This window comes from Aythya ferina (genome assembly GCF_964211825.1).
Source record: "Aythya ferina genome assembly, chromosome: 6".
In the NCBI taxonomy this organism is placed as follows: Eukaryota; Metazoa; Chordata; class Aves; order Anseriformes; family Anatidae; genus Aythya; species Aythya ferina.
Genome location: NC_140303.1, coordinates 14,058,061 through 14,073,208, shown reverse-complemented (window position 1 = coordinate 14,073,208; position 15,148 = coordinate 14,058,061). Strand labels below are relative to the sequence as shown.

The 15,148-nt window shown below is 38.4% G+C and overlaps 1 protein-coding gene across 2 annotated transcripts; it reads left to right on the top strand.

The window, feature by feature from the left end:
• Positions 1-465: 465 nt before the first annotated feature.
• Positions 466-13,302, top strand: TMEM237 (transmembrane protein 237). 2 transcript variants are annotated; one of them, XM_084524360.1, is made up of 12 exons: positions 771-805; positions 2,877-2,908; positions 4,440-4,496; positions 6,145-6,258; positions 6,516-6,630; positions 7,118-7,278; positions 7,875-7,998; positions 9,021-9,212; positions 10,187-10,260; positions 10,764-10,857; positions 11,083-11,204; positions 13,069-13,302. In XM_084524360.1, exons 1-12 carry the CDS (start codon positions 786-788, stop codon positions 13,134-13,136), a joined length of 1,173 nt encoding a protein of 390 aa, XP_084380486.1. In that variant the 5' UTR covers positions 771-785; the 3' UTR covers positions 13,137-13,302. The 2 variants fall into 2 exon arrangements, with proteins under 2 accessions (XP_084380485.1, XP_084380486.1); XM_084524359.1 differs by lacking the exons at positions 771-805; positions 2,877-2,908 and adding an exon at positions 466-560.
• Positions 13,303-15,148: the final 1,846 nt, after the last annotated feature.

The window sequence follows — 15,148 nt, the reverse complement described above, 5'->3', positions numbered from 1 at the left end:
TCTTCACCAAATGGTGCAGTGCTTATGACAAACACGTTTCTTACTCTCTTCATCTCGCATTACAGGTATATTGCCCTCTGAAGGGGCCCAGCTCAGGTTGGAGAAAATCTACAAGAGCAAGTTTCACAGGCTAGAGACAGTATTCATATAGCAAGCCTGCTCCAAACCACCTCTTGCAGCTAGCGGCATGTCTGCATGTTGTACAGTCAGACCTAGCAGTCCTTGTTTAGAAGCAAACGTGGAAAGAGCAGAGCAGAGCCCCCTGTCCCCGGGCTGTGGGGTGAGTACAGGCAGAGAGGGAAGGCCCGCTGCCGGCTGTGCCGCTCAGAAACGGAGAGGCAGCCGCCCCTAACGGTGCCTCTGTGGCTGTTTTTTTTTTCCCTTCATTTCGCTTTCCCCGCCCGGTGGCGGCACGGCCGGGCCGAGGCGTGGCGGAAGCGAGCCCCGGCTCCTCCCCGCGGCGCCCGGGAGACCGGCGGCGGCGGCGGGCGCGGCCATGGCGAAGGCGGGGACGGGGAAGGACCCCCACCGGGTGAGGGCGCCGTGGGGCCGGGGCGGGCGTGGGGCGGCTGTGCCAACCCGGGAGGGCGGCCGGGGGCCGGGGCCTCGCCCTCCTCCTCCGCCTGGGGCCGCGGTGTGCTGGGGAGGGGCCGGCCCGGTGCCCGCCGGGGCGCTGAGGCGGGAGGTGCGGCGCCGCGTCCTCGCTCTGCCGCTGTCCCCCCGCTGCTGCCCGCCTCTCTGAGGGCGTGGGCAAAGGCTTCCTGGTTGTTTTCGTGTTCTCCTTCATGAACGTTGGCAAAGAAAGGTGCGCGGAAAGCTTGAAACCCGTAAAGAGCGGTTAAGGGATCTTAAACCTGCGAGTTCGAATGATTGCCCCCTTGGCAGCCCTGAGGAGAGAAGCTCCCGGCGCCGCCCTCACAGAGTAAATGCAGCTGCTTGGTGCCGTTTTATGTGAGCTGAGCTTGCAAGTAAAGGTGTTTTTTGCTCTGCATTTCTGAACAGACCACCCGGGGAGCTGCGTGGATTTTTTTTTTCCTGAGTGAGAGTTCCCAGGCTTGTTGCCAACTGCCTGTGGCTCCAGCTACCCAGTGAGGCAGTGAGCGTGCGCTTTGTGGCAGGCTGGTCAGCAGCTCCTGTCAGTAACAAAACATCCCTGGAAACCTGCACCCAAACTCACCTTTTCTGTGGAGTTTGCAGTGAGTTCCTTCAAATTCTGAGAAACTGGAAACTTCAAGGAAATAAAGCTCTTATGTGTGTGGCAGAGTTGGGGACTTTCATACAGGTAGAACAGACGAGTATTAGCCAGTAGCTGCTTGCATGTGATTTCCTTTGTTGTCAAAAATAAATGATACAGAAATTCATTTTCTTTTCACTTGTTTTGCAGAAGGTAACTGAGTAGAGGCACACTACTGCACAGGCAATGAATGCTGCATAAAAGCTCTCACACTTTACTTTTTGAAAATATCAAATATTCTAGGGAATTCATAATCACTACCACAAAAAATGTAGGAATCAATAAAAGCAATGAGCTCTGAGCTCAAATTTTGTCAATATTTTTTCTCCCTTATTGTGTGCCTGTATAGTGAGAGCAGTGCTGGCCACTGCTGGATGCTGGTCAGGGTGTGCTGCTCCCTACCTGTGTGAGTAGCACTTGCTGTCAGTCTTCAGCATGGCCAAAATCCAGGTTAGAGACTGGAGACTTAATCCTGCAAGTGCTTCCTTACACAAGGCGTTTCATTTGCGTAAGGTAAGCAAACCTAGGAGCGCTTGCTCACTTGAACCTTCACCAGCATATGGAATCCTGCCATTCAGTACATGCAGCATTTAGGACGTTTTAGGACGTCCTCTTGATGCAATGGAAAACTCACAGAGCAAACTGCAGTCATTTCAAACAGGAGTAGTACTGGACCCTAGCCCAGGGGCAAGAAGGTTCACATCCAGCTAATCCTGGCTGCTAGAAGCTTATTTTTAGTTCAGAATTAGCAGAGGTTCAGCGTGAGCAGCGTCAGGAGTAGAGAACTGTTCACGGTGCCTCTTGCAGGGAAGAGTTTCAGATGATATGGGAAAAAAACAAGTGGTAAGTTTTTGGATCCTTGAGTCTTGCCAGTTGTACAGTCTTTTTTATTTCTGGTATCAACTGAATTTTTGGAACATAGGAAATAGTTCTTCCTGTGTACCTGTTAAATACAATTATATAATACAAAATCTGAAATTACCTTCTTTTTCCTAGGTGAAGAAATCATCCAGCATAAGAGTTCTGGATTGTTAACAGGATATACTTGTTTTTAGTTACATTTAACCTCTTGGTAAATATTTGCAAAAGTTCATAAGTCTTTTCTATAAATAAGTTTATTTTATATTTTTTTCATATAATTCAGTATTGCTCTGTTCTAAATTTACAACTTCATTAATAGAAAATACGCTGCTCATGATATACACTGTGCAAGTGTATCAGTTATGTAAGTTACTGCAATATTTTGTTATTTAAGTAGAATGACTGGCAAGCTGTACCAGTGAATGCTGTACCTTCTATGCACTATGAAAATTACTGAAGTGAGGTTGAAATGCAAGCTGCACCTCACACATAGCTATTAGGCAAATGCCCCTGTTCAGTGCCCATCAGAACTGCTGGAACATGCTGTATGACGTCTGTGAAACATGTCCACCGGGAGTTTCTCACTGTTCATGCATGTGTATACCTGATTATGTATGAGGTGCTTAGAATCTGGTTTCAGAAGCATAGGTAGCAAAACACATTTGGTATGTTGAGACCGTGTCTGTAAGGAGCTGTTTTCTGTGGAGTAGTTTAACAGGCGCTCAGAAAAGAGGTGGTTTCACACCGACAGAAGCTGACTTTTGTCTCTTTTGTCTTTCAGTGTCCCCCGCGTGCCCTCCCTCCAGTGCCAAGGTAAGATCAGGTCATTCTGTGGAGTTGATCATGGTTCTGTACTGCTATGTTTTTAAAGGTAATGAAATGAAGAAAAATTAGTTTTAACAAGTATCTGTGTAGCCATAATGGCTTTAAAAACACTTGCTTTTCTTGATACTTTGTTGTTCTAGAATCCCTTACAAGGAATACAAAGCATTTTAAAGTTTCACTGAGGCTGAGAAAATTTATTATCTCATTTTTAATATTCAGAGAGGTAAACTCTTTAAAGAGATTTTGACAAATAGCAGATTCAGTTTTATCAACATCTACTTCAGTGTTATTGATGTCCTTCCTTTCAATTTCTTCTTCCTTAACTCGATCTTTGCTTTGTTTCATGTTCTGTAGTTTATTTAAATTACAAATCTTTCATAATAGGAATTTTTGAATTTAGACTAGATATTATCAAATGGGGTTATAGGCGTCTATCACTTTTACATAGTGTATAGGAAGAAATTTGGGATTTTTTTCCAGCATCCTAATGGGCAATGGGTAAAGAAGGACAATTAAATAGTTTTTTATGGTGTGGTGAATGAGATTCCTTCAAAGTACTGTAAGGCAAATGTGGTATTTTGACAATGTATAAAGGCAGTGCGTTTTTAGTACTGTGTGTGTTCAAATGTTTCGTAACTTCTTTTGTTGGTTTGTTACATACCAAGAAGTAAGACGAGTTTTAATTATCCAGGTGATTACAGTTTCTAATCTGATCTACAGCTAGCCAACTGAGAAACTGTGCACAGTCACAAAGCGTTGAGTCTTGATGATTGCTTTGTGCACTTAATCCTGTTGTACACAATTGCTCATAAAAAGAAATTGGGGTGAGGATAAGGAAATTAATAATAATAAAAAGTAGTGAGAATGTCAATCTCGTGAATTGCAATTGATTCAAAACTAACTTTCTTCTCTACCTTTGTTCCTTTTACACTGCTCTTCAACACCTTTCTTCTTAAATGTGAAGTGGAAACCAGGGTGAGTTATTCTGGCAAAAAAGAGAATCGTAAACATCAATAGTTCCTTTTGGTGTCACTTAATCCTCTCTTTAAAGATGGGTCCTTATGCTTTTCCTAAATTCAGGCTGACAATCATGTAAATTGCATGGATACCTGGACTACCACAGTGATAATTATCTAGTATTTTTCTTTGTTCTCGTTACTGATTTCTATTTCCATATGGAATCAAGGTAACTGGAATGTTGTCAATGTGCTCTAAACAGGATTTTTATTCTTCAGAGCATTATTCAGAATATTTCAGTTTTTCATTTAACATGTGCGTATGCATATTTAACCTGTGTCGCACTTAAGAAGATTTTGTATCTTGTTTTCCTACTATCTTCTGTACCCTAACTGCTTGTGTAAATTGGTGAATTGTCATCTTATCTGTAAAAGGTAAAGGATGCCTTTACTTGTAAAAAGGACTAACTTTCTGAACTTGAAATAGTATGACTGTTAAAAAAAAAAGGGAAATGGAGGTTTCTCCATGTTGTGTAGCTAGACTTATGTTTTATGTTCTACAGATGAAATTCCACTCAGTCGTCCCAAAAGAAGAAAACCCAAAGGAAAGACTCCATTAGGTAAGGTCCTGCCAAGACTGAAAACTGGATTTATAATCCTGGGTGAGACCTACACTGTAGCAAAGCTCTTGACAGATGCACGTTTTTCAGTCTTGTGCTGATTTTGAATAATGTTCTTCTCAGCTAATTTATAATAATTGATTTTATGTTGTACGTCCGCATTCTTTTTTTGCCTACAGCGCTGTCTGTCTTTTTAGAACAAGTCTGTAATGCTAGCAGAAGTAACTTCAATCCTCCTTTTCCCTAGGTCCATTCTCAGTGCTGCTAATAGAGCAAATTTTGATACTGAACTGAAAAAAAAAAAGTTTTGATATTTATTCATCTTTTTTTTTCCTTTCCAAAAATTTATGATACTTCACTAAATAGTCACTTCCATCTATAAGTTGCTTTCAATGTTGAGTGTGTTAAGTGCTTGATTTTATTGAATGAATTTAAATGAAACTCATTTAACAAATTGTCTCAAGAAGTCCTAGGCCAAATAAAGTTACAAGTTGACTGTTCTATTATCTTCTGAGTGTTAAAAGTCTGAAATACGACTAACACGAGAGCTTTGTATTTTTACAACAAGTGGATCTGCTGAATAAAGATATCCTTTTAAACAAAATTACAAGCCTGATCTGTTATGATAATGCAAAATGTTTTCATAAGATTTACTAGATTTCTTTAAATCAGTTGACTTGGGACCATGTGACGGTTTGATAAGTAAACCTTTATTTGATAGAAGGGTATGTAATGGCAGACTCATTGTAAGGCTGTTGAATGCAATAAGTAGAGCTGTTGCTAGCAGGGCTTCCCAAGGATGAAGTTTTCTGATTTTTTTTTAGTAAGCTGAGTTATGGCCAATTGACTTTGGCCATTACTTTGCTGGTTAATTTTGCATTTTAGCACAGTAAAACTCTATAAAAGGTGGGGAAACCTGTTGCTTGAAGTGAAAACAAAGGTAGATTCAGTTGGTATTGATAAAAACTGCAGTACTTGAAAGTACTGTAAAAAGGCTTGTCTTTCTACATCAGATAATGCAAATTGATGCTACTGCTGCTAGAATATTTGATGAAAATTCGTGTTAACCTCTCAAGGAAATTTAGTTTCTCCAAAGCGGAGTAATTCTTCTCTCAGACTGGAGTTAACATTCTTCAGCATTGCTTTTTTTCCCTGCTCCTCCTGTATCCTAGGGCTGTTTGTTTAGCAATTAATTTGATTTTCCCTTTTTACACTAATTTGCCTTAATGTTTATCTGTCTGAGTGAATCATCTTGTTAATTTTTTCAAACCGTTAATTTTTCTGTCCTTTTCAGTATTATCTTTGCATATAGAAAGGAAAATTATAGAGGAATTGCTCTTTCCTGTGTTAGATTCCATTCAGTCAGTCCTCAGTTATATACCCAAATTTCAATCATGCTACTTCTTGGATACTTACATTTCCTCCTGGCATGAAATTGTCAGGGTGAAATGTGCTCTGTGTTTTCCCCTTGTATAATCTTATTACCATATTTGCTTCCCAACTCTTATATTTACTGGCCAATACATTTTCATCAGCTGTAAGCTGAGCAAGCATAGATATTCTGCACAATATAGCAAATAGCAACTTTTATTATGTGTTCTCAGTGTCTCTAAATTGAGGTTGCTGGAATTTTTCTTACACTTTTCAGATGGTATTGTCCAAGCAACTGTTCGTCGGCAGTCTGAAAGCAGTGAGCCCCTAACTCCTGAACCTAATGATGTCCCTCCTCAGAGGAAACGCAAAAAGAAGAAAGTGCCTCCTGGTATGTGAAACAACTGTAGACTGAAAAAAAATCAATGACAGAAATATGACTGGCCAATTTGCATTTTGGTTTAAAACATTTCAAATCAGATACTCTTGTAAAAGCTGGAGGTACTCTGAGTGAATGGTAGCTTAGAGTTTCAGTTTCTGATTTTCGGTTCGGTGTTTTATGTAATAACTATTTATGCATTTAAGTGAATGTATTTCCAGTTCTATGAAAGCTATACAATTTTCATGTATCTTATTTTAAATTTTCAGATTCTGAGACCTCTTTTACCCAGAAGAATGTTGCATCCTTATTTCAGAATGGAAAAGGCATGGATATTCCTGAAGTTGAAGAAACAGTGATCCGCAAACAGAGAAAAAGAACAAAGTGAGATGAAACTTGTATAGCTTATGATTTGAAATACCTGCAGTAGTGAAAATGGCTGATTAACATTTTACTCTGTCACATTACAAAGATGTCCATGATACCATTCAGCTTGTAAAATAAACTTTATTCATGCAGTCCCTTCCAGGGCTAGGATCTAACTTCCTCCACTTTTTTGATTTATGCGTGCCTGGGTGCATTACAGTTTGTATTTAGTTTGTATGTATTTTTTTTTTTAATTGTTAATCTCTTGGTAGGTATTTCTTCCCACCTTGGTGTTTTGACACAAGAAGGTATCTAAATTGAAAGAAAACCCCAAAAATTAAGGATTAGCTTTATAGTTTTAGTTAGCTAACTCCATGATAATTTTAGTCCTTTTAATCGGTTCTTGTCAGTCAAGTTAGACATGTTAAAAGTTCATAGCAGTCTTCAGCATTAAAATTTTACTTCTTGTTCTTTTTCTGCTCCTTTGTATGTCCTGTGATAATAGGAAACCTCGGCCAGCAGAAATGCACTGTTCCAATGAGCTGGAGGTGGAGGAGGAAGACATCATTGAAGATGAGCACAGAAAGAGCCCAGATCAGCAGCCTGTGTTTGCTGCTCCCACTGGAGTTAGCCAGCCTGTTAGCAAGGTGTTTGTTGAAAAAAACCGTAAGTGTATCATGTGATTTAAGTAATTTAAGGAAATTCTTGCAATTAAAAAATGCATAATTGTATTGAAAATGCAAGTATTGTACCAGTGGGAGGAATTTAAAGAGCAAGTTTTCCAGGAAAAAAATATCTTTCCAAGTAAATACACGTTATAATTATTCAACAGTGAATGTTAGTGTTGTTCTGCTGGCATGTATAGTTAAATTTTTGAATTCTGTGGAAGAAAAAGGCTGTTTGATAGTACAGAACTGAGCTTATTTAACTTAATACTGTCTCAGTATATTGAGAAGAAAGTATTTACTGTATTTCAAAAAATCTTTCAACTAGAAGTTTTTGTTTGTTTGTTTTGTATCAGGGAACACTAAGTAATTACACAAAGTGTGCTGCACATTTGTAAATCCATAGCCTGATCTATCAGGGTATATCACACTGACAAAGGCATCCTGATACGAATGTAAGCTGACAGAGGCTAAGAAGTGGGAAGAAATCTGATGGAAATTTTGATGCTTTTTCACAGGAGGAAGTTCAAGCATTAGTATAGAAATAATGGATGAAGGTAACAGTATTCTCTAAAATTAATTTCCTCATCCATCTAGGGCGTTTTCAAGCAGCTGACCGTGCAGAATTGATTAAAACCACTGAAAATATCAATGTACTTATGGATGTGAAGGCTTCATGGACCACTAGAGATGTCGCCCTCTCAGTGCACCGAAGTTTCAGGTGATAGATTAACATTTTGATGCAAATAAGCAGTATTTTTTTTTCTTCTTGAGAAGTTAGCTCCTTTTTTCTATCATTGTGATATATCTTTATTTCTTTTGAATATTTCTGATAGGTGGTGGTTGGGGATGCAGCTGGTATAAGGCTTTTCAGTCCTTTAGCTGTTTTTCCTGACAATAATAGCTGTTTCTAGTCAAGATGCCATATGTGAAATGCAACATGTAAAAAGAATAACAAGCTGGAGCCAACTAAGAAAGCTGTCTTGCAAAGATTCAGAGAAAATCTGAATTGAAAGAGACTAATTATGATAACAGAAACACTGGGGACCTACTAAAAAAAGTGTTGTGAAATGAGATTCACCCATCAGCTACAGTATGACCAGAATGAAAATAGCTGCATTGAGATGGTTCCCAACGAAAAATCTTGATTGGTAAAAAAGAGGGAGGAGTGAAACTGGACTGGGCATAAGTTTGCACACAGTAGCAAAAAATTAATTTTTATACAAGTGGTTGTGTTGTGATACAGAATGGGAAGATGACATCCATTTTCATATCTCTGGTGTCTTCTACTTGGAAACCTGTGCTTGCTTTTCACCTTTTTGTTAGGAGGGTAAGGAGGGTAATGACAGCTTGAGGAAATTCTGAAAAGGCTGACTCTCTCTCAAGGACTGATTATGAAGTCTTGTATAGGTGAAAGGGGCAGTGGTCTTGAGTAGGTACAGGTAAAATGGAAGAGTGTGTGGAGTGAAAGTATTTGACTCCTGGAGCAGTAAAAATGGGAACTAGCAATAGAATCAGTGAAAACTGTTTTTTCTTGGTTGACAGCTCAGGTGCCAGTGCAGTCTGTCAGGGGAAGAAGCATAAGTCGCATCACATGGGGTTTTAAAAACTGGATCAGAAAAAAACACTCAGAAGCAACCTGTCATGGCAGCAGGGTTGAAAGGGTGGATTCATAGGCCTTTTCTGTCTGTAGTTCTTTAATTGAAGGCATTAAACTTTTCTAATGTTCTTTTGTCCATTCAGGGTGATCGGACTCTTTACCCACGGCTTTCTTGCTGGGTATGCTGTATGGAATATCATTGTTATCTACATTTTGGCAGGAAATCAACTTTCCACAGTTTCTAACCTGCTCCAGCAATATAAGGCTCTAGCATACCCAGCTCAAAGTTTGTTCTACTTGTTGCTGTCCATCAGCACAGTCTCAGCCTTTGATAGGTAAAATCTGTTTGTATTTGGGAGGCATGTGTAACTTGTATGCAATATGTTCTTTCCTTCTTTGTCTGGCTTATTTTGATCTGCTGTTGATAATTTAATGCGATACACTTGGAGAATGATTTTACACATGGATGGCTGTATAGTTAAAAGGTGTACTTCTGCATTCAGTCTTATGTTACTGATTTCTGTCCATTACCTGTTGACTTGTATCAACGTACTTGTGCTGTCTGTGTAATCAGGAGGTGAATCAAATAGGAGAGCTTATGGTTTTATGGGGCAGAGGGGTGCGGAACAACTACTCTTTCTGTCAAGTTACTTTTCATGTGAATCTATTCCCCAGCTAGGTTTGCCACATGGCTTTATAAACAGTTTTCCCAGATCAGCTGGGGTTTCTTGAGCCTTATTGCTCAAGAGTGGGAATGAACAGAAAGATGAACAGAGACCGTAAGCAGAGTAGTTTCATAGGTGTTTCTAATGACAGGTTGTTTCCACAGCAGCATGGTAAGCCAGGGGAGGAGTCTGTTTTATGGAAGAAACTGTGTCCTTTTTTCAATGAATTGTGGCAGGGAGGAGGCCTGATTTATTCCTTATTGCTCCTGTACCAGTGTAAGCTTTGCAAGCAGTTACATTAGCATAACTGAGTTTGTTTTGGGGACACTGAAATGAATGCAAGGATTAGAGAGAGCACAGATCTCTCCAGATTCTCCCTGTTCCAGAAATGACTGCAGTGAGAAAGTTACAAAACTCATGGAAGATCCTCCTTAGTTTCAAACTTTCTTCGGTTTGGCATAGTAAGGATCATTGCATGTGTGTGTGATATAGTTGTGTATTAAGACACTGTAAAAGAGACAGAAAAAGGTATCTCAAAAAAAAGTTAAAAGAAAATAGAATACTGTTAGAGGAACAATATTATTATCCTATTGGGCTGTGTTAATGAATCTTTTTTTTTTTTTTTTTTTTTTTTTTGTAATCAGGATTGATTTGGCAAAAGCATCGGTTGCGCTGAGGGGTTTTCTTACCCTAGACCCAGCAGCAATAGCTTCATTCTGTAAGTATCCTGAAGGGGATAGGAAGTTGCTCAGATGAGAAAGTAACTGGATAAATCCTGCATTCTATTTTCATTAAATTTTTCCTCCATGGTTATTTTCTGCTTTAGAGTAAGTGACTTGCTAAGTAGTTGAAAATAGCATTCAAGGATTGTGAACACTGCGTATTTTTAAAGCATTTGCAATGGCATTAGTGGGACTATTACTGAGATGGTTCTTTTCCCACTTCTGAATACAGAACACAAAAGTAGCAAAAAACAAATCACAAGATGACATCTTTGATGTAGCCGATAGATTGCAAAAGTGCAAAAACCAGACTTTGATGGGTCGAAATTCCCAGATTTGGGGAGAATGCTGAAAAAGAGAGAATGAGCTAAAGGAGGCAGTATCATTGGAAGCAGTGGAGTGAAAGGAAAGAAAATGTAGTGATAATTATCATGTCATGACAGCATTTTTTTGTTTTGTTTTGCTTTATACCTAACATTACTAATTCCATTTCTTCCAGTGTACTTCACTGCTCTTATCTTATCCTTAAGTCAGCAGATGACATGTGACAGAATTAACCTCTACACACCGCCTTCGGAAAATGGCAGCATCTGGTAAGAAACCTAGTAAATTACTTCTGTGAGCTAATGGTTTTTTTTAGCTGAGTTGCTGTCTTTGGAATCCACTTTCCTTAACAGGCCTTTGTAATGAAAGACCATCAGGATGGTAGTAATAGCTGTGTTTTTACACCTAGCTTAGCAAGTTGACTCTGCTGAAATTATTGTAACACCTATGTACCAGTGTGTAACCTGACTAATTGGTTGATGTACTTTTCTCAGGATAGCAGGTACAGAGGAAGAAATTCTTCAGCCATGGATTGTGGTGAATCTGGTAGTGTCTATTCTAGTTGGGGCAAGTTGGATCTTCTTGTCTTACCGACCAGAGCTAGACCATAGTGAAGGTAGGAAATACTAATAGGCTAAATGTTGTTTGTTAGGGCTTTTGTCGGCTCTGCTCTGTATTGGGTGTTCAGGACTAGCAACTTTTAAAAGCAAGTGCTTCTTAGGATGCTGATGGCTGTGTGTGATCTTCTAAAGAAGAAGCAGTTATTAAAAAGGAAAGAAAAGCCTTGTTTCTCCTGGCTGATTTTTGAAACTTGAAAATATTTGTCTTTTCTTCTTAGAAAGAAAATTAATTTTAACTTTAACAACTAAAAAAATGAATGTTTAAAATGTATTCATTCTGCTTCTGTTTTAGAAAATTCTCCAATGTTACTAATGCTCCTTTTGCAAATGCTGAGTGCATTTTGAGTTCACCTGTGTATTATTTTCAACAGAACAATGCAGTAGTTTTGGGAACTCCCAAGCTTTGAAAAGTAAAATTTGACCTTGCAGAACAGGGCATCAAATGAGGAGTACTTGTGGTCATAGTTGGAAGACGGGGCAAGCAGGTCATCCCCTTTCTTAGAAGCAACTTTGCTACATGCTGAGCCTTCTTCCTTTTGTTGTTGGAGCTTGGATCCAAAAGGTGTATCATTACTAAGCTTTCCTATCAAATGCATGTAGCCTGTGACTTCAATTTGTGTTGTACACACAAATCTTAAGTATTAGCTGTAAGTCAACTCATACTAAAGAGCATCATGAGTTGAAGCACAGATTTGTGTTTGGGAGGCCAAAGAAGATTAAACGTGTTTCTTCAGATTACTTTAGAATTCTAATTTACCAATTCTTTATTTCAGTTGGTCTCAGTTACTCCGATTATTTCTAATAACTCAATGACACTTTTTTTAAACAACCCTGGTTGGCAGCCTTTACAATAATTGAACATAAAATTGTTAATAGATGTCTAAATTGTATTTTAAGCCATTTAAAAATAATATAGGCTTATTCAAAGATGGCAGTGGCAGGATTTAGTCAATTTTTTAATGAGATTTCAGGTATTTACAGGTGCCAACAAAGATTAGAAAATCTGCTTCAAAAATTTCAAGAGAAAAATTCTGTTAGGATTTTTTCCTATCACAAATAGTAGAAAAATGTTAATCTACTAAGGATGGCACAGTAAAAATAAGTGTGTGAATCTCACACTTGAGTAGATGAAACTGCACTGTTGCACGTGCAGATTTTTGTGTGATCTTACCTTGTTGACAGCTTGTTGGCAAACATAACCTGGTCTATATGCTGAATGTGGTGTTAGCAAGTGAGAAAGTACACCCATGCTGAGGGCACAGTACACATGTAAAGGAACCCAGAGAAGAGAAAACTGCCCTCAGCAGCATAAAACTCCGTAAGGACTACCCCATCAGCTGCTTAGCATGCCTAGCTGAATTTCTCCACAGTTCCTCACTGCTGACCTTAAGCAGTTTCCTGTGCCTGAACTACCTTGGTGACAACTAGCTGTGAGCAATATCATAAATCATACTTTCTGTCATGGGTTGTAGTGTTGCTAACTTATGCTGGGATCCACAGGGCGTTTACATCCATAAATGAATGGGCTCTAAACAAAGATCTTCCTTCCTAGTTCTGACACTATGAACTTCAACAATCCCTCAGTCTACTTTCAGATACCTATTTAAGTGTCCAGGCTGGATGCAGGATGATATTTCCTATTATCAGCTGCTAATGTCGTCACTAATTCTGTTAATTACGGGGAGCAACAATAGTTTTCTAAAGACAGTGGTAGCTCTTCCCATTACTGAGTTGCTGATATTATGACTGGGAAGAAAACCATGAGGCTTCAGGAAATTCCAGAGAAATTCTCTGGAACAATGAAATTATATCCAGATAAAACTTCTTCAAGAAAAACAAATTCTTCTCTCTCTCTTTTAGAACTGATGTTTCATGCTGAAATCGAGGAATTTCCCCAGGGAGATATCATACCCAGAGTCCAGCCATAGTGTGGAACATGCACCTTGCAGTTGTAACTAACTGATGGCTCAACACATGCTGTGTTGTAACCATTTATTATAACTTTCATAAAGCAAAAAATGTATTTTTGTATTGTATATAATTGATGGATCTTTTATGTATGCTACTTTTTAAATATCCAAATGTGACTGAAAACTTTTATACTTCTGTTTTTTGTTTTATAAAGTAGATTAGTACATAAAGTCAACATGCTTTAGTAAATGTTGCTACCTAGACAGCCAAAGGAAATAGATGGAAACAGAAGATCCACTATTTAGTGCTTTTTTGACTGATACCTTCAACAACCTGTGTTTTGTTACTCATGCTGATAGCAGTTTGGGTTAAAGAAAGCTAAGAGTTAACAACCATAGTAAAATAATACTTGGTTTTAATTGTCATAAAAAGTATTTTCTAGACCTAGGAGGTTGGATTGTCAGGGGTTTTGTTTGCTATTTCATTAAAAGAGAACAATTTATTCATCTTCTTCATTTAGTTCTCTTGACAGAGATACTGATAAAACCAGTTCTTTCAAGTTGATGTAGGTAAAGGAAACAAAAGTTTTTAATTTCACAGCATTTCAGTCAGCTAATGAATACGTAGATACAGTAGGGTGTTTTTGGTTTGCCAACAAGATGTGTGTCCTGTAATGTCTTGATAGTCAGGATGCACAATAATTACAAAACTGATTTATCCTTATCTTGTATGGTACGAGCAATAGTGTTGTTCACAGGTCATTCTAAAGAAACTTGAATTTCACAGATGTTAAAAATATTATTACTTCTACCTGTTTTGCTAGAAAATGATTTCTCCCCAAAGAATTTTTGTTGTTTTGTGTTGGGATGAAATTGGAAACTTCTCCTAAACTAAAATTACTAGGTGATGTTATTAAAGCAAAACAAGAACCCTCCAGCAACCAGTGTTCTGCATAGCGATGTAGGGGTAATAGTGGCAGTTGGTGATTTTTGATGCTGACAGCTGTTGTTCTTTTTCTTCAGTATTAAAGTGGCAAAATGAAAGCATTGAAGATGTGAATAAATATGGATATGCTATAGGATGAAATAGTCTCCTTAGACATAGGCAAGAACTAGTTTGAAATCTATTTCCCAAGAAAATGTCACACAAAACTAGTTGTATATTTTATTTAATATGTGTTGAGTTTTGCATTATTTTATTTAATGTGTGTGTCTAAGATTTTTTTATACCTGTTGGCTGTATTCTAGGGCATTCACTTTGTTGTGGGAAGGAGACATTAATTTTTTTTTGTCAGTTGTTACGGTTCTTAAGTATTTTCACAAAACTGTAGAGCTAAATTATAGCTGGCACTGCATTGTACATTAAAATGGAGAGATGGGTGCTGCTCCCTGCCACTGTAATACCGGAAGTTCTTGTGATTTGGCTGTAGGAGATAGGGGATGAGGCACTACTTAGTGATCCCATGTAGGTTTCCAACACGGTGGGAAATGAGCATCACAATTTCTTCAAATGTGGTGTTTACAGAATTACTGAGCTCCTGAAGATGAGATTAATAATGGCTTTATTATTAATGTCTGTGCTGATTGATGTTTGTCATCTTGGCATGATAAAAAGTGTATTTTTCCCATAAAGTGTGTAGATTAGACACAACAGTGTTAAGGGATCAAATCAGTGTAGGAAAGAAATCACTGATTTAATTTCTGAAATTGTTATTAGGAATTGGCCTTCTAAGTATCCCTTGAACAAAGCAATGTTAGCTAGGAGCCAGATTTGTTCTCATTGTGAAATATAATAGTTTGTTTAGATGGTTGAGCAGGGATTAAATTATTTAACTTAATGAGATCAATATTTCAAACCAGGCTTGCCTTTCCAGTTTATATTTTTTGGAAGACCCGAGTATAAACGTACATGAATGAATGAGGTTTGAGGTTTGCCATCTAAAATTACACTTAAGTAAATAATTTGGTGGTTAATCACCTATTTTTCAAGGTACTTTTCATTCCAATAAGCCTCACAATGGAGTTTGAGT